The sequence below is a fragment of the Sciurus carolinensis genome, chromosome 5 (genome assembly GCF_902686445.1).
Source record: "Sciurus carolinensis chromosome 5, mSciCar1.2, whole genome shotgun sequence".
NCBI classification, from domain to species: Eukaryota; Metazoa; Chordata; class Mammalia; order Rodentia; family Sciuridae; genus Sciurus; species Sciurus carolinensis.
In genome coordinates, this window is record NC_062217.1 from 15,906,028 (window position 1) to 15,924,789 (window position 18,762).

General features: G+C 40.4%; 1 protein-coding gene across 2 annotated transcripts in view; it reads right to left on the reverse strand.

Annotated features, from left to right (window-relative positions):
* Positions 1 to 733: 733 nt before the first annotated feature.
* Positions 734 to 18,762, reverse strand: part of Gpc6 (glypican 6) — a 1,078,957-nt gene continuing 1,060,928 nt past the window's right edge. For both annotated transcript variants that reach the window (XM_047552639.1, XM_047552638.1), the window contains 2 exons: positions 10,029 to 10,204; positions 734 to 5,170 (listed from right to left, as the gene is read on the reverse strand). In XM_047552639.1, coding sequence (XP_047408595.1) covers positions 4,968 to 5,170; positions 10,029 to 10,204 — 379 coding nt within the window. In that variant the 3' untranslated portion in view covers positions 734 to 4,967. The remainder of the gene's footprint in view (positions 5,171 to 10,028; positions 10,205 to 18,762) is intronic.

Genomic DNA, 18,762 nt, shown 5'->3' on the forward strand with positions numbered 1-18,762 from the left:
TAGGTGGAATTAAACTAAAGTTCCTTCATTGTCCTGTAAAAATCACTTTTTTTTTTCAATAAAAACCAGGATGGCAATAATGCAAGTTAAATTTCAGTATTCCTCTCAGCTGAATGCCTCATTCTTGATAACTTTATTTATATGGGTTCCTTTATGTAGAGAGCATTCTTGAAATAAATGATGCATGTGTAATAATCATGGTTAACTGCATTAGGGAATGAATAATTTTCAACTGGGGGCTTCTGGTAACCAGTGATGTAGCACCAGAGTAGGGCTGGCAGAGAGGAGGAGTTCAATAAATGTTTGTTAAATGAATCTTTAGTAGGTTATGCAATATTTAGCATGCCTGAGAGCATGGAACATTTCAAAATGCAAAAATCAATGCAATTTGTTAAATTTGGAGATTGGTAGCCCTTTCGCATATAATCTTATTTTTCTGTTCTCATTTATATAGTATTGACATCAGTTCTGAGCCATTAAAGTTGTTCTTCAAGAAGAAACCAATACAGAAGAAGAGAAATTAGAGTTCTATACACATTTGGGATACTCTGAATGTTCCAAAGTTCTGAAAGTTTCCAATTTCAAATGTGGTACATAATTTGGTGAGTGGCACTGTTTTTGCTTTTTAATATTGAAACTTCTAAAAGGGCATCAAACAAAAACATTCCAAAGCTCTGAGATTTAAACTATGATGATAATTAAGAAAAATGCAAAAAGAGACCTGGTAGATTTTTAAAAACTATTTTAATACAAGATTAATAGCAATTTTCTATCCAAATCAGAAATGAAAAATCTTAACCCAAATAATAGTCATTTGACAGTCACATAAAATTTTAGGTTTGATTGGCGCACACATTTATCCTGCACATATATTCCGTATATGCACACAGAGACCTCACTACTATGCTGTCCTTGGGTGTTTTCTCATGGAAATAGCTCTTTGCAAGGCAATGTCAAAGATTCCAGTAACTACTCAACTTTCAATGAAGCTCCAAATGTTCCCATGCCAAGCTGAGTCTGTGCCGTAGCAAACCATGATATAGCAAGTCTCTAGAATGCGTACAAATCAATACTCTATTTGTATTAAGTTGGCCTAAGACTAAACACTGGCTAATGTCTCCACCGAGGAGGAACACATTACAAATTTATAAGTTATAGTCTCCTTTACTCTTCTGTTGGCAAAGCTAAGCTGTTTTTTCTCCTTCTTCTTTTTTTCTTCTTTTTAATTAAAAGTCAGATCTGTTAGTGACTGTAAGTCAATGAAAATGAGTTTGAATTTTTGCAAGTTTTGGAGAAGTCAAAACTTGCATTTTTGAACATTTCTATCTTTAACCAAACCACATGATAATTAGCTTTGCAAAGAAGTAATGAAAGAATCACAACTCAGGAATTTGCTGTTTAACTCCTCCTCGGGGACTTTCGTTGGTGACTTTAGTTGGTGTTTGGTCCATAGCCAAAACATGTATGTAATGGCAAAAGAATGAGAGTAGGCTAATGTCTGCAGCAGGGAATATAAATTAAATATCAGGGTTCTGCATCCAATAATATTTCCAATGTGATTTGACGAATGTTACTTTTTGAATTACTACTGCTTATTAATGAATAATAGTGTTTCTCAGTGTAGACAAAATAGGATTTTCTGTCCCTTACATTTGAAGCAAGGTGATGTGAGTTACTTATCCATCTGGGCAAATCACTATAAGGGAGTAAGATTTCTAGTGCTAACATTCTGTGATGGCTATAATCAAAGTGCCAGCTTGACCTTCATTAAAATGACAGGAGACTGTCATGCTGCCCTTCAATACAGAACCACAAGCAGAGCTCTTGATGGCAAATTTGCAATTCATTCTTCTCTGCTAAAGACTTTAGCCTCCGTTTAGCTTTTGTTGTAACATATAAAGTATAATATACATCAATTACAGACGTGTATTTCTGTTAGAAAAATACATATTATAACTAAAGAACATGTAAATAGAGGCACTTCGATAAGCTAAGTGTTTGCAGTTATGAGCATCACCCACCAATTTCTAGTGTCCGATTACAGCGAGCCCATTCCTCTCTACTCATAACAGAAGTTATGATGTGATTACAGGATTGAGGGGATGTCAGAACAAAAGAAGGCAGGCCATGAAAGATAATGGAGCATCATCGCATCCCCTATCACTGCGCTGAAACAAGAAAAATTCATTTGGGAGGGGGATTCCAAAATGCTTACTGGAAAGGGATACCTAGATTAAGCTAGATCCCTTAGGGACTGAAGAAAATTCTCAGGTTCAATGAGTCTGAAAAGCACATGACATAGTAGCACGATGATCAAAACCAGGAAGTGCAGTTCCGTAATATTTTACCCACATCCATGCACGGTGACTTAAACTGTGACATCATTAACTGAGAGTCATTTCAGTTCTCTGCCTGGCTCATAAGCATCACTATATCTCATCAATAGGAATAACATTGATAATGAAGATGTTGAAACAAATGAAGCAGGCATTTATATATTATCTGTGTGTTTAGTGCGTATAGAACATAGGTTCACATTCATTCATATAATGTGTATTCAAACACATGCACAAAACTGGTTGGGCGAGAAAGCACAGGGAAAAACAAGACATCCTGATCTATTTCATAGAAGCTAATGCAGAAATATTTTGAAAAGAAAGACTTGGAGTTTAAAGCCATAAAAACAAGTTATTACTCAAATATTCTGGAAAAATCAAGGTTGATTGAATTTTGTATTGCACCTTTATTATTGGAGAAAACCAGTTCCGATTTCTGAACACACAATGAAATGAGTAAATACACAATTGGTCCTTCCCAGAGATGTGGTATGTGTAACTGGTGACAGGGAGCTGAAGGTTGGCCGTGAAATGGATGGCTTTCCAGAAGTGTGTAATGCTGAATTAGATTTAGTGTTAATTTCACCAAGATTTAAAGGAAAGATGCCACAAAGTCTCTCAGATTCCTACATTTCATATTTTGTTAGGCATATAGTGGCAACAGAAGCTTGTAAATACTTTGTGTTTTGCAAAAGTGCTCAAATATACTTAATACTCTTGTGCCGCATGTGTTCTACTTAAATGTGATGACTAAATCAATAACTAATTTTAAGTTTGATGAGAACAGAGATCAAAAAATACTGTTTACGTGTCAATACTGTCAATGAGTTAGTTAAAATGCAACTGGCATACTATGGGATCTTGACATATTACTTTTCCCTATTCCAGATGCATCGTAAAAACCAAGAAACACATGGACAGCCAACAGTCTTCATAAAGCCCCGGTTTGGTTTGTTTTGCTTCTCTCTGCCAGGGGGAACATGGGGCCTGACTTTGGCATACTTGGCAAACAGGGCAACCTGTGACTCTAAACTCTTGAGCTTAGGTCATTCATCCAAGTGCCAAGCAGGAATCCTAGGCCGAAGGTGTTGCACATGAAAGCAATGTGTTTTTTTGTGAATAACATTCTTTACACACACGGTTTCCCTTACCAGTAACGTCTGCACACCCATGGCTTGTCCCAGGAGCTCAGCACAGTCTGGAGCACTGGGGACAAAGCAGGCTCACACGGAAAGGATGTGCCCTGGCAAACTTTTAATAGATGGACAGTTAGATACGTAAAAAGTTCTCTTTCTTGATTCTTGGTGCTCACAGGTCATTGAGGGATCCCTTCTCTGAGCAGCACAAAACAAGAAGAGCTGGTTGACAAAACATTTTTTTTTTTTTTTACAAAGGTGTGTCAACCCTGAGCTTGGAATTAAGAAGTTAAAATCTGTGATTTATATATATATAGATATAAAAATAGATGATCATACTAAGACTAAAAAAGTGAAAGAAATCTCCATGTCAATACTATATATATAGTTTCTTTTTTGTCTGGAAATTTTTTGTTGTTGTGAGTTATTTTGTAAGAGAATGCCCTTGTGATGCAGAAACCAATTGACACAAAGCAAATAGTCAAAAATGAAAACTTATCTATGGATCTAACTGTTTATCAATTCAGTAAAACAAACAAACAAACAAAAAACAAAATCTTATTTCAGGACGGTAATGAACACAGGGCGGAAACATCTAAATTCATGTCAAACCTGTGGCAAAAGCAGAGATTGTATCACCGAAGATGATTTTCACTTGAGACGTTGGAGGGGGGATGATTTGATGGGGGTGTACACTTGTAACTGAAGATGAAGGAAAAATCTGTGCCAATTGGATACAATGGACAGACATTGAGATGGTTAAGAAAAATGTTGCTGTTACTGAAGTTGAAGTTGGGCAGGTTGAGAGAGAGGTGCTGAGTTGGAGTAAGTTTTGTTCTCATATTAAAGATGGAATTCTAAATTTAATATCAGTACCTCCAAATCAATTTGGCATTTGTGGTTAGAGTGCAAGACGGCACCTCCAAGACAACAGTGTGTTTTTACTACATTTTTAAAGATTTCAAGCTTTCTCCCCATAAGCATTTTGTAAACCTGAATTGTTACAGAAAAGCTTAGGAGTTGACTGTCAATGCAGAACCTATAGCATTACAGTTCCTTTATTTTGTTCTCTCATTGCTTCTTTGTTGAAAATGCAGTTGTCTTGGGGTTTGGCCTGATTTTAGAAAAGGAAAATTATTTTCTTCCTACCTTTTAATTTTTTAAATGGGGAAAAAAACTCACAACGTGAGATTCCTTTACTTCTGCAGCATAAAAGCAAATGAAGGTAAGAAAATCTCCTGGTACGAAAGATTTGAGTAAGAATTCTCTCTGGAATAAACAAAGTCCCCACAGATAGCTGAAAAGAGGAAGCAGTTCATCTGGCACCCGGTACTCTTTGGGAAAACAAAAAAGGGAGGCAGATCTCAGTACTGCTCTCTTCTCATAGAAAACGGTAAGTTTTTGTGGCATGGTCCATTGTCCAAGAGTGTAAGAAAAGAGGGGAGTTGGCCACTCAGTTAGCTAAAATGCAGTTTCATCTGACCAAAACCCAGGATTATCTGCACAGTCTCTGCAGTGCCAAGACCATGCAGACCAGTGACCATGAGAGCAGGGAGTGGCCAAGCTGGGCTGCAGAAGAGTCCTCTTCTCTCCTGTCAGGGTCAACTGCAGGGGCCTCCGTGGTGACAAACTCAAACTCGGTGGGACACACATCATCCATGCACCCACTGCCACTCCCTGAGCCGCTGGATTCATCACCTGGTGTGGAAAGATTGAAAAAGAAAGTTAGGCCACACGCCAGAAGAAAGGGAGGCAGAGAGCACAACAGATCCGGCATGGCGGGGCAGGAACTCTCCCATCGGTGGGGTCCCCGGGGTGCAGGTGTATGGGCAGCTTTGTGATGGACAGGTGGACTGCATAGAAATGGGTGCTGAAACACAACATTAATTGATATCCAGAGTTATAAGTCTTCCCTACCAGGTTTGGCATCAGAAAGACATATCTTCCTCTGGCCAGTATTTAAATCATACTAAGAAATTTCACTCACTCTGTGCTCTTTTCTTACACCAGAGCTATTGTTCTCAGCAGATACTATGCCTTTAAAGGAATTTTGTAAAGGATTTTTTGTTTTGTTTTGTTTTTGGTACTGGGGACTGAACCCAGGGGCACTTAGCACTCCGTCACATCCCCAGCCCTTCCATACACTTTTTCAGAGACAGGGTCTCACTGAGTTGCTTAGTGCCTTGATAAGTTGCTGAGGCTGGCTTTGAACTTGCAGTCCTCCTTCCTCAGCCTCCCAAGCATTTTAAAGGAAAGCACAGAGAAGGAAAACAAGCCCTGTGAGTAGGAAACTGGAGGAGCGACAGCAAAGAGCTGGGAATGGAGATCTTAGGATTACTTCAGCTTCTTTTCCCCATCCGTGCTCTCCTCCCGAGGGCAAGGATGGGCCCTTTCTTACCCAGAGCCTCCCTCTGCACTAGGGCTTGACCAGCTCCGACCTGTTGCCTGTTTCTCTATGGCCTACAACCTAAGAACAGTTTTTATAATTTTAAGTGCTTGGGAAAAAAAAGTCAAGAGTAATGTTTTGTGACGTGTAAGAAGACCACATGAAATTCAGACTTCAGCATCCATTTACGAAGTCTGATGGGAAGGCAGCCCCACCTGTTCACATCCCCGTTATCTCCAGCTGCACTGTCACAGGGCAAAGTCGAGTGGCTGTGACAGGGACTGATGGCCCTCAAAGCCATAACACATATCTACTAACTGGTCCTTTACGGAGAAAGTCTGGCGTTCCCTGCTTGAAACCAGAGCTCCGGAGCCCACACAGCTTGTGGCCCCAGGGTGGTGTCTCCCTCCTCTGCTCTCCAGGCTTCTTGACCCACTCTATTCCCAGGCCTCGCTGCTTGGTGCCTTCTTCGTGATAAACCCTGTCTCTCAGATCTGGCCCCAGACCAGGTTCCATTGGTCACAGTCAGCCCTCTGCATCTGAGGGTTCTGCCTCTATATAATCAACCAACTGTGGATCAAGAATAATTCCAGAAAGTTCTGAACAGTAAAACTTGGAGGTGATTAATGATGGAGGTACAAGGGAGTTGCCTGCCTCCCTTTTGCCCTCCTGCCATGTGTGGCTAGAGTTCATTCCCTCTGGAGGGCACGGTAACAAGGTGCCACCTGAGAAGCAAAGATAGGACTTGCCCTGGACTGCAAACCTGCTGGCCCTTGGACCTGGGACTTCCCAGCCTCTAGAACTGTGAGAAATACATTTCCTTTGTTTACACATTTAATTAAGAAAGCAAAACTTGAATTTGCTGCACATGGAGTTGAGTCCACATAAATGGAGTGGTGTGCCAGGATCCCCTGCTGGATTTCAGACCCTCAGTCTCTCCCGGTACTGGGTACGATGTAGTTAGTCCTATGATGGTTGTGTTTGCGTTGATCATGTACCTTGTCATGATTCCCTAAACAATACAGTGTAACAACCATTTACACAGAACTTACATTGTATTAGGTGTTAGAGGTAATCTAGAGGTGACTGAAAGCATTTAGGAGGATGTGTGTAGGTTATATGCAAATACTAAGTCATTTTATATAGGAGACATGAGCATCTGTGGATTTTGGTGTCTAAAGGGGGACCTGAAACCAATCTTCCACTACTACGTCAGCTTTGTGACAGTACCTATCACTATCAGAGATTGTATTATTTATTTGCCTGTTTAGTTGTTTACTGCTGATCTCCTCATGAGGACATATAGAACGTAGGAGTAATGAAACTTTGTACATGCCGTTCACTCCTGAATTTCCATGGCTATTAATGGTTCCTGGCATAAAGCAGATGCTTGGTAAATACTTGTTGAATGGGGAAATGTGCCTCAAGCAGTTGACTCAGTTTCTTTATCTTAACACACAGGGGTGACAGCGCACGACTTGAAGAGTGTGTGTGTGAAGACAACTGTGCAATTCAACAGGGCGTTGAGCCCACCACTCTCAGGGATGCCTGGTGGAAAAACTATGGTTCCTACAGCAAAATCGAGGCTGCCATTACTAAATTTAAACAAAGTAGGATGAGCTGAATAACCATGCTGAGGCTATGTTTTTCACCTGCAAAAATAAAATCAATAATAGCTATTTTACAGAATCATCATGAGGAATAAGTGAGAAAACATCCTTGGAAGGATTTAGAAAACTGTAAGCTTTACTGTAACGACTTTACTCTTCCCCTTCTGACTCAGTGATCTAAGTTCCTCCCTGTTGACATGAAATGTGCCTTGAGCCGAGACTGGCGCCATCTTGGCTGCTGATGCTACTTAAGCGAAGCCATGGTAGTAGAGGAACTCTTCTAATGTCCCTGTGAGTGAGAAAGACACAACTCAGCAGTATGTTATTATTTTTCAAATGGGACGTCTAAATATCAGATAAGATCTCTTGAATACACTATACTATGTTCATAACATTTTCTCTGCTTTATCTTTAATGGCCTTTACAAGGGGGAAGATATCCATTAATTAAATTCAGAGACATTAGAATTGCTAAGGGACTTGTTCTGAATGTAGGTATCATGAACAAGAAGTAATATAACCTTTACGAAGATATTATTAGAGTGACTTGGAATATTAAAAATGTGAGAAGCAAATAATGACAAGAGGTTCCAGTTGGGAAAAATAATGGCTCCATCTCTTTCTGAAAAGGAATCATGAATGTGGTATTAGGGCGAGGGGTGGGCAACTTAAAAAATGTCACAAGAAATGTGGATGATTATGGCTGTGAGATGCGGAAAGGTTTTATATTACAGGCACTATTCTAAAAGAGAGGATCAAATTTGGTGCTTGGGTTAGAGCCAAGGGATACTCTTAACTGCTGTTGGTTTTTATTTTCTTTTGCGAGGAGATGGAGCAAGGTCTCTGCCACCTGGACATTCCCTGAGCTTTGCAGATTGACACGTACGTGACCTCTTTAGGTCAGAAAGTAGAGAGAAGCAATAAGGTCAACATTGACTAATTCTTATGAATCTTGAATTATTCATTCCAATAGTTACTCTGCAGGTAAGAAAGCATTTTATTACCTGGAGGAGATAGAATGGATAAAATGAGAAAAATGAGGCTAAGTAATGAGCAAGGCAGAAGCAACAAAGGCTAAAACTGGGTCTAATGTTCTGAAAAGGATGGGGAAGGTTTGGTTAAGAAGAGAGAGGATAAGGGGATGATTCTAAAAACTTCTATAGCAGTGATGTCCATCAGATGGTAATTATCCTGTGCTTAGAAAATTAATTTTTGAGTTCTTTAAAATGGAATAATGCACTAAGAATGTTCTTCAGGGGATGGGTAGGTAGGATGGTGGCAAAGACTTAGGTGACTTAATGTCTTCTCTCTGTAACTTGCTTCTTTCTGTCTCATTAATTCAAGCACACGGGCATTGTCTTTTGCTTCCGTGACCAAATTACAGAATCACTGGCAACTTCATATCTTAGCTCCAGAATTCTTTTCCCAGGAACTCTCTTCATAAGGATTCACACTTAAGAGGAAACCAACACAACAAAAAAAACAAAAAAGCAAAAGAAAATATCTGTCTTTGTAGTCATGCCTTTTGAAACCACTTAGACAAACACAAATATGGTTCGTTTCATGTCCATGCTCGCTTGCTAGTCCTTCAAATCACTTCTCATGCTTTCATGATCCTTAATAAAATAGTAACATACAATATCGCACCAGAATTTTCTGATTTCTCTCAATATTTCAGATATAAGCATCTGTGGTTTGTGCATGCGTGCACAACCTGAAAGAGGAAATTAATTCAGTTGAATTCCCTCACTACCCACCAGGCACTGTCTTAGCTCCTTATAAGTCACCTTGAGGGAGGGTCCCAACAGCTCCTTAGGCAGGAATGCTTCCATTCTATAGAAGAAGAACCCTAAGACTCAAGAGGTCCAGCTGCTGCTCGACTTAGGATGAAGTCACATCCCCATAAACAAATTCTTAAGCCGAAAATAGTGTTAAGTCAGAAATGCACTGAGCACACCAAACCTGCCTGACATCTCAGCTGAACAGCACATCACTCTACAGGATCAGCTGTTTCCTTTCATAATCTCCTGGCGGACTGGGAGTTGCAGCTTACTGTCTCTGCCCGAATGGTAAGGACGTCATACTGTGTATTGCTAATCTGGAAAAAGATCCAAATTCAAAATTTGAAGGACAGTTTCTATTGAATGTGTATGGCTCTTGCACCATGGTAAACTCAAAGAATCATAAGTAGAACTGTCATATGTCAGGACCATCTGCACTGTGTTCACGACACCAGTTTACAAGTGGTGAGTTTGGGGCAGCTATAAATGCAGATGTAGAAAGGCAAAAGTAAGAATATTAGTTTGCTATTTTATCACTAATGGATCAACTGGTAGATGAAACTCAATTTTCACTTTGGTGTGGTTACATGTAACTACTGAAACTATTTGTTAAGATCAGTTGTGATTTTAGTATTACCCTAAGTTTTGTGGACCCAACAGTTTGAGGGGAAAAATGAGACATCATAACACGTGCACGTTGCTCTTAAAGAAAAACTATGTGTCATCTGCTATGGCCATTTGTCACTCTGGAAGTGACTGTACTGGTAAAGATTTTCTTACTGGTATCCTGGAAGTTGACATCATTGCCATTGTAGGCATTCTTCAATTTGTTGGTCATCACACGGAGAGCCATGATCTGCTGTCTGATGAAGGTGTCAGGCCGTGTGATGTCCACATCCACCTCGGGGTTGTTGATCTGGTTGGTCAGTCCATCATTCATGATCTCAGGCAAGTATCTGCAAGGCAGAGGGAGAAACAAATTGGGGTGAGGTAGCAGGACTCAGATCCGGACTCTGCCACACTGTCTTGAACAGGGAGCCAAACCACTTGGCACTGGACTTAGTTCCTGGAAAAATTTTGCCCAACAGCAAAAATAAATTTTTACAGAGGGAGATGTAGCTAAAATGACTTCCGACTTGTTTTTTGTTTTCCCCACATTTTTTTCTTGATGCATTATAGTTGTATATATTGATAAGATTTGTTGTTACATATCTGTTCATGCACACAATATAATTATATAATTTGACCAATATCACTCCCCAGCACTCTCCCCTGCCACCCTACCTCCCACCACTTGGTCCTTTCCCTCTGTTGACCTCTGTTTGATTTTCATGAGATCTTCCCCCACCTTCCTTTTCCTTTTTCCTTTCAGCTTCTGCAAATGAGAGGAAACATATGACCCTTGACCTTCTGAGTCTGACTATTTTGCTTAACATGGTGGTCTCTAGTTCCATCTGTTTTCCTGCAAATGACATAATTTTTTTTTCTTTATGACTGAATAAAACTCCATTGTGTATATATGCCACATTTTCTTTATCCATTCATCTGCTGATGGACACCTAGGCTGCTTCCACAGTTTGACTTTGTGAAGTGTGCTGCTATAAACATGCTGTGCATGTATCACTGTAGTATGATGACTTTAATTCTTTAGGATAAATACCTAAGAGTGGTATAGCTGGGTCATATGGTGGTTTTTTAAGTGGCAGTGAATTCTTAGGTAGGTTTGCCTACAAATAAGTACTAAATTGGGGAACTTAGAGACATCATTTCTTAAAATTAACAAAGTCTTTTTCTCTCCATACAAAAAAAGTTGCTTAGATCAGTCAAGGACTTGATAGCTTCCTTAGTTGTTAACTTTTGTTGTTAGAACTAGATTTACACATGACACATGATCTGGGAGAGTTCTCTTGTAGGAGGAGGCTTTATCCCAAAGAAGGGACTCTTAGATTTTAATCTGAAGAACCTTCTGGATATTAAAAAAATTAGGGGAGTAGGCATTATTGGATTAACCAGTGGTTGCTGGCATGTTGGAGGTGTCTATTATGGTTTTTATTTTGTAATAAAATTTTGGGTCTAATTTGGGGGATTTTCCAATGTCTGGTAAAACAAAAGGGTAATATCTAACAGTTCTGAGTTCAGTATTTCTTTAACTTGTAATAGGATGTCTAAGTTGTCAGTCCTTCAGCATCAGCTGCCTAAAGCTGTGGAGGCGCATTTACACAGCAGAGGCTAGAGATCTGCTCACAGCCCTCTCTACCTCCTCACGCTCACCTGCCAATTGTCCAGTCCTCTTCCTCTTGTCTCAGGAAGCTTCTCCTACCTGCTTCTTTGTTGCTATTTCCTGTGTCCTTTTTTGAGTGTAGATGGCTACAGCTGCTTCAGACTGACTTCCTTGCCCCTTTCTTTCTTTCTGGTACACCCTGCACATGCTGTCTGATTCATCTTCCTAAAATATCACTTTTGTCCTCTGTTCTGTTTAAAAACCTCTGAGGACAGTGGCTGATGCCCAGTGAGCACCTATGAAATGTCAGGCCGTGTGCCCTGCACTTTCCAGGCAGTTTTAAATCCAGTCCAGCAGCCCACCTAGGAGATCAGTATCATTTCATCCCCTTTTATGAAACAGAAAACTGAGGCTTAGGGAAGATAAGCACATGTGCAGCCTAATCGATGGCAAAGCCATGATTTAAATGCAGTCTAGGCCAAAAGCCCATGTGCCCAACCATTGCTGCGTTTCATCTGGCAGATCATAAACTACAATTCACACTTTATAGCTCAGTCATCTCAGTCATCTCTGCCCAGTCCTGCTTTCTTATGCTGTGATACCCCCTCCAAAGGATCCTCTCGTCTTACAGAATCTACTCCTCGAGTCCATTTTTGCTAGCTCGTCTATAATATGGTGAACTATATATTTGGTCTTCATTCCTGTTTCCCTACTCAGGACTCTTTCCCCACAGACCATGGAAATTAGAATTTCTCTTCTCCAAGGAAGATTATAGAAGCTCTAATCTTCCCTCCATTTCACATTTTCCTTGGAACTGGTGGTAAAGAACTCCTTCAACCTATCTTATCCTATAGAGCCCCCTAACTCCAGGAGGGTTGTGCCCCATCCTCTGGAGGGAGGAATGCTGCACAGAGAGGGCAAGAGAAATGCTGAGGTAGACAGGCCTTGCTGGGTTTCCCCATCAGGCTGTTAGCAACCATGTCCATGCAATGAAGGTTCCAGAAAAACCTAAAGGGACAGGCTTCAGAGAGCATCTGGATAGCAGAAGACAGGGCAGTTCCTGGATGGCAACATGCCCTGAGAGGGCATGGATGCTGCATGCCCCTCCCTTATATGTCAAAATTGATCAAAACCGAGGCAGGGTTGTGGGAACCCGATTTATAGCCAGTCTGTCAGAAGCATGGGTAAACAATCTGGGACTTGTGACTGGCACCACAAGCAATCTTGGGAGCAGTCTTGGGGACTGAGCCCTCAGCAGTAATGTCAGAACTGAATTGGGACCAGGCACAGTGGTGCATGCCTGTAATCCCAGAGGTTTGGGAGGTTGAGGCAGGAGGATCGCAAGTTCAAAGTCAGCCTCAGCAATTTAGCAAGGCCCTCAGCAGCTCAGTAAGACCCTTCCTCAAAATAAAAAAATAAAAAGGGCTGGGGATGTGACTCAGTGGTTAAGCACCCCTGGGTTCAATCCTTGAGTATCTGCTGCAGAATCAATTGCTCATTTGATTTGGGGAGAAATTCCCACACATCTGATGTCAGAAGTCTGTGTTGACTGTGGTATGAGAGCAAAGAACAAGGCACCTTTTTTTTTTTTTTTTCCCAAGCAAACACTGTTCCACGGGGTTTGTTGGTTGGTTGATTGGTTGTTGTTTTGGTCTGTGATTCACTTTCCCATTTAAGTCCCAAATACCCTTAAAGACCCAGACTGATCCTTACTTTCTCTTAAGACATTTTCAGCTTTCAGGAATCTTCTCACCATTCTGTAGAGTTGCAAAGTTCAATTGGGCATTCTGTGCATTGTATAGTCACCTCTCTGAGCTGAGGGAATGAGTCAGTGCTGAAATCCAGCCTCAGTTCTAGGTCACAAAGCCATGCACCTGCAGGGTACCTGTCACCAAAAGGGGCATCCTTTTCCTTTCTTTTTGATAATGTTTTCATTTTAGAAGATTTCAAAATATACAAAAATAGACACAACAATATAACAACCCCTGGTGGCTCTGTCCTTCAGCCTTTGAAAGAGAAACTTTGATACTTAAGCCATTTTTCAGGTATTGAATCTTGTGCATGACATACTTGTGTATGAATTGCTTTATCCATTTTAAATCAGAGGTGACCTGAGAAAGCTCTATATTTTCATCCATATCTTGAACAAAATTGATTTTACAATGTTCACTAAATAATGAATAGTAAAACACACAGAATGCACTGTAAATTCTTTTCTATGAAGTTTCAACTATTATTGCCCTAAAAAAAAATGCCCTAATAGAAATTTTAAAAAGCCATGGACCCATAACTCTTTATTTTTTGCAATAAAGCATAACTTCTGTTGTGACTTTTAATATATCTGGTATAAAAAAAATCTTGTTGGATTCTGAGATTGTCCTCCTGGTATAACTTCTAGTGTGTGACATTGGATCAATTATTATTGACATGCAATTATATGTGCCAGGCTCCAGGAATTCTACCTCTTTATCAAAGACCCTTGGAATAATAGTGGCAAGTGCAGACCATCCACTGTGGATACAAGATTTGGGAGAGTTGTAAGGTGATGGCTGATGTGTTACTCCTCTACATTCTGACCCTGGTTCCGGCAGCTGTACCTCGGTTGAGTTAGAGGCAGGTTTTGTCTCTCAGATGCTGTGTGCACAGCTCGGCAAGCCAAGCCTCATTTATCAGCAGCTCACTGCAATCCCTTGCATGGGAATTCTGCCCCTGGGAGTCTGAACATCCAGGAACAATAAGAGACTGCCAGGGAAACCTAGTCTCTAACTGTGCCTACTGATGCGCAATCACTCACCATAAAAACAAGTAACAATGCACCGGGCCCTCCAGGACCTTTTCTCCATTTGGTGTCTTCAAAGGTGACTTTAAAGACAATGCAAAACTTTAACCTAAAGTAGCTGAAAATGAAAATGGCCATTTTGTCACACCAGAGGTAGGTCCCTGGGCTAACTGGAATCCGTGGATGTCCATTGTGCAGCTGCAAGGGTATATGAAAGCCCAGCTCAGCACCGGAGTCTCATGAGCTCATTCATCTGCTGCCCCCAGGTATGGTTTCTTTGTATAAAGTTCGTATCTTGCAGGAGTAGACCCATCATTGAGCCCCCAAGCTTCTTCCTCTGATTAGCTACTGCTCAGCTCTTTGATATGACAGCATCGTATTTCTTGTACGGTGGCATCTCTGGGAGACATAGAAGGGGAATCTTGGTACGAATAGCCCAGGCTCCAAGGCTGGATGCATGTTTCCTTGGGACGGGGAGAACCCAGAAACAAAAAATTGCAGAAACTTGAAAAGGGGCATCATCTGCTAATGCTTCATGCTACCATGTGGCAAATGGGTGGCATCCAAGAACAGCCAAGCACAGTCTCCTCATTTTGATTGGCTTCTGTTTACAAGAGCATGGCTAGAAACTCACTCTTTGACAATTTTGCAGAATTACTTTTCTTCACACTTAATTTCATATTGTTTAAGTAGGATTCTCTGATCACATCCAAATACGATAGCTGATTAGGAAGAGTCCTGTAAGAACTTAACATGGGGACTGACATATTTCAATCTTGCAGGTGGCTGCAGGCTCTGTGCCAGGACCCTCAATGGCAGAGTTGACAGCTTCTGTCACCTGAGAGACATTAGGCACACTAGTTCCTGCAGAAGTTTTCCACTGGTCACTCACTCCACCTGCCATTATCATCACTGACAACAACTCCTTATGGTTGAGCCAGTGCTTCCAGAAAGACCTGTTGACATATGAAGGTGGGCGCGGGAGGACAGGCATATCGACTCGTCAGCAGTCAGCACCTCTCATCAGCATATTCATGCTGCAGTTGTTCTGCCTTTTTTTTTTTTTTTTATTACAACATATAATCACACAAACTGGGTTCATTTAGACAAAATCATACATGATTTCAAGCTCCATTCTCCTCCTTTTCCTCCCCTCCTCCCTCTCACTCTTCTCTCTCCTCTGCTCTACTGAACTTCCTTTCTTCTACATATACAAAAAGGTGAAGTTTCCTTTGGTATCATTATATAGGAATATAGCATGATTTTGTTAAATCCCTTCCATTTATCTTTCCCCTTCCCTTCCTGCCTCTCTTGTTCACCTATATGTACTCCACTGATCTTTCCTGTATCTTTATGATATCCTATCCCCTCCCCCATTTCCTCTTTCCCTTATTTTGTCCTAGCTTCCACATATGAGAGAAAACATTCGATCTGAGTTTGGCTCATTTTGCTTAGCATGATTTTCTTCCTTTCCATCCATTTACCAGCAAATGCCATTATTTCATTCCTTTTTATGGCTGAGAAAAACTCCATGGTGCATGTAGACCACACATTCTTAATCCACTCATCTATTGACAGGCATCTGGGTTGATTCCACAATTTGACTATGGTGAGCTGTGCTGTTATAAACATTGTCATGGCTGTATCACTGTAGTATGTTGTTTTAGTTATTTTGGATAAATACTGAGGAGTGGGATAGCTGGGTCTTATGGTGGTTTCATTCTGAGTTTTTTGAGGAATCTCCATGCTGCTTTTCCAGAATGATTGCACTAATGTGCAACCCCACCAACAATGCACAGTGTTATCTTTTCCCCCACATCCTAGCCAGCATTTACTATTAGTCATGTTCTTGATCATTGTCATTCTGTCTGGAGTGAGATATAATCTTAGTGTAGTTTTGATTTGCATTCCCTAAGTGCTAGAGATGCTGAATATTTTTTCTTATATTTTGTGGCCATTTGTGTTTCTTTTTTTGAGAAGTTTCTATTTAGTTCTTTTGCCTATTTATTGATTGGACTATTTGGGTTTTTTTTTTTTTCTTGGCATTGAGTTTTTTGAGTTCTTTATATATTCTGGATATTAGTCCTCTATCAGAGGTGTAGCTGGCAAAGATTTTCTCCAGTTCTGTAGGCTCTCTCTTCACACTCTTAATCATTTCCTTTGCTGTGCAGAAGGTTTTTAGTTTGATGATATCCCACTTGTTGATTCTTGATTTTATTTCTTGAGCTTTAGGGGTCTTGTTGAAGAAGTCAGTACCTGTATCTATATCATGGAGTATAGACCATATTTTTTTTCTGCAATTGCAAGATTTCTGGTCTAATTCCTGTCTTGGATCCATTTTGGTTTGAATTTTGTGCAGGGTGAGAGATAGGATCTAATTTCATTTTTTTAAGTATAGTTATCCAGTTTTCCCAGCATCATTTATTAATAAGGCTGTCTTTTCTTCAAAATATATTTTTGGCAACTTTGTCAAGTATCAGATGGCTGAAAGTAAGTGAGTTTGTCACTGTGTCATCTATTCTGTTCCATTGGTCTTCACATCTGTTTTGATGTCAATACCATGCTGTTTTTGTTACTGCTGCTCTGTAGTATAATTCCAAGTCAGGTATTGTGATGTCCCCTGCATCACTTTTCTTGCGCAGAATTGCTTTGGTCATTCTGGGTCTCTTATTTCTACCATTCGAATTTTAAAACTATTTTTTATAGTTCTGTGAAGACAATCATTGGCATTTTGATAGGAAGTACAGTGAATGTTTATATTACTTTGGGTAGTATGGTCATTTGGCTGTATTCATTCTACCTATCCAGGAACATGGAAGGTCTTCCCATTTCTGAGGTCCTCTTCGATTTCTTTTTTCAGTGTTCTATAGTTTTCATAGTACAGATCTTTCACTCCTTGGTTAGATTAATTCCAAGGTGTTTTATTTATTTATTTTTTGAGGCTATTTGGAAGGGGGTGATTTTTCTGATTTCTTTCTCCTATGCTGGCAGTTGTTCTGTTAAAAAGAGCTGCATTTGGAGGGAAAGAGACACACCCCTTCAAGATTTGGGAGGTACAAGTCTGAGATGGGAGGCTCTAGAAGGTGCCCAGTGGGGTTGACATGAGTCCAAGTGGGGACTGAGGCTCTTGTGCCTAGGTGTTGGTTTAGGTTTGTTTTCAGGTGCCTGAAATGCACCTGAGCACAATCAGCAGAGTGAGGTGGAAGCAGTTTCAACCCTGTTTGTTGGTCGATTTCTTGGTCTAAGTTACATATTCATTCATCTTCAGCAGGTTTAAGATTCTTCCTAATTTCAGAAGATATAATGCAAATAAGCAGTTTTTTTTTTTTTTTTTTTTTTTTTTTTTTACAATCCACCTGTTAGCAAAACTTCATCAAATCTGAAATGAGGCTAATGATAGCCCTTATTTATCCCACTTACTGCAATATTAATATATTTTGCTACAGAAATATTAATGTGTTTGTGGATTGTAGGTCCAAACTCCACTAGGAATATTACATAATATACAGCCTATTCACTGTGGTCATCTTCTAAAATCTAAAAAATTCTGAATTCTGGAAACACATATGGTCTCAAGGATCTCAAATAAAGGATTGCGAGCCTTATGGCATCCGTGACCTCTTTCAGAAGTCTACTTAAAATCTCATTTTTACACTTCACATACATTAGGATGGTTACTATTTAAAACAGCAGACAGAAAAGCCCAAGTGTTGCCCAGGACGTGGAGAAACCAGAACCTGGCACACAGGTGCTGGGAATGTAAAATGGCGCAGCCTCTGTGGCAACCAGCATGCCGGTTCCTCTACATACCGAAAATAGAGCTGCCCTATGAGGGAGTGACTCCGCCTGAGAGTCCTGGAAGAAAGGACTGGAGCAGATGCTTGGACACCTCTGGTCACAGTGGAATTACTCATAATAGCCAAAAAGTGCCAACATCCCACGGGTTCCTTGATGGATGAATGGACACAATGGAAATGTGGTATTTACATACAGTGGGACTATTATTCAGCCTTAAAAAGGAAGGAAACACTCATGTGTGGTATGGCATGGATAAGTCTTGAGGATGTTAGGTTAAGTGAAGTAAACCAGGCTCAAAAAGACAAATATTACATGATTCTGCCTCTATGAGAACAGTCAGATTCGTAGAGACAGAGAGTAAACCTGTGAGTGCCAGGGCCTCGGGCAGAAGGTGGGAAGTTCATGTTCACTGGGTACAAAGTTTGGTGTGGGAAGGGGACAAGGCTGTGTGGGTGGAGGAGGTGAGAGCTGCACATGTGAATGTACTTACTGCCACTGAACTTGTGCCACTGAAAGTAGTTAAAATGGTAAATTTTATGTTTGGTGTACTTTACCATGATTTTTTAAAAACCTAAGAGTTAAGTATAACTTTTGAAAAGTTCTCGATATAGATTACTTTCTCCCCCTTTCCAGTTTTCCTGGCTGGAAAGTGGTATCACTCAGAGCACACTGTGACCTTTTGCTTTAAATGGCTTTAGAAATTCTGGAAGACTGTG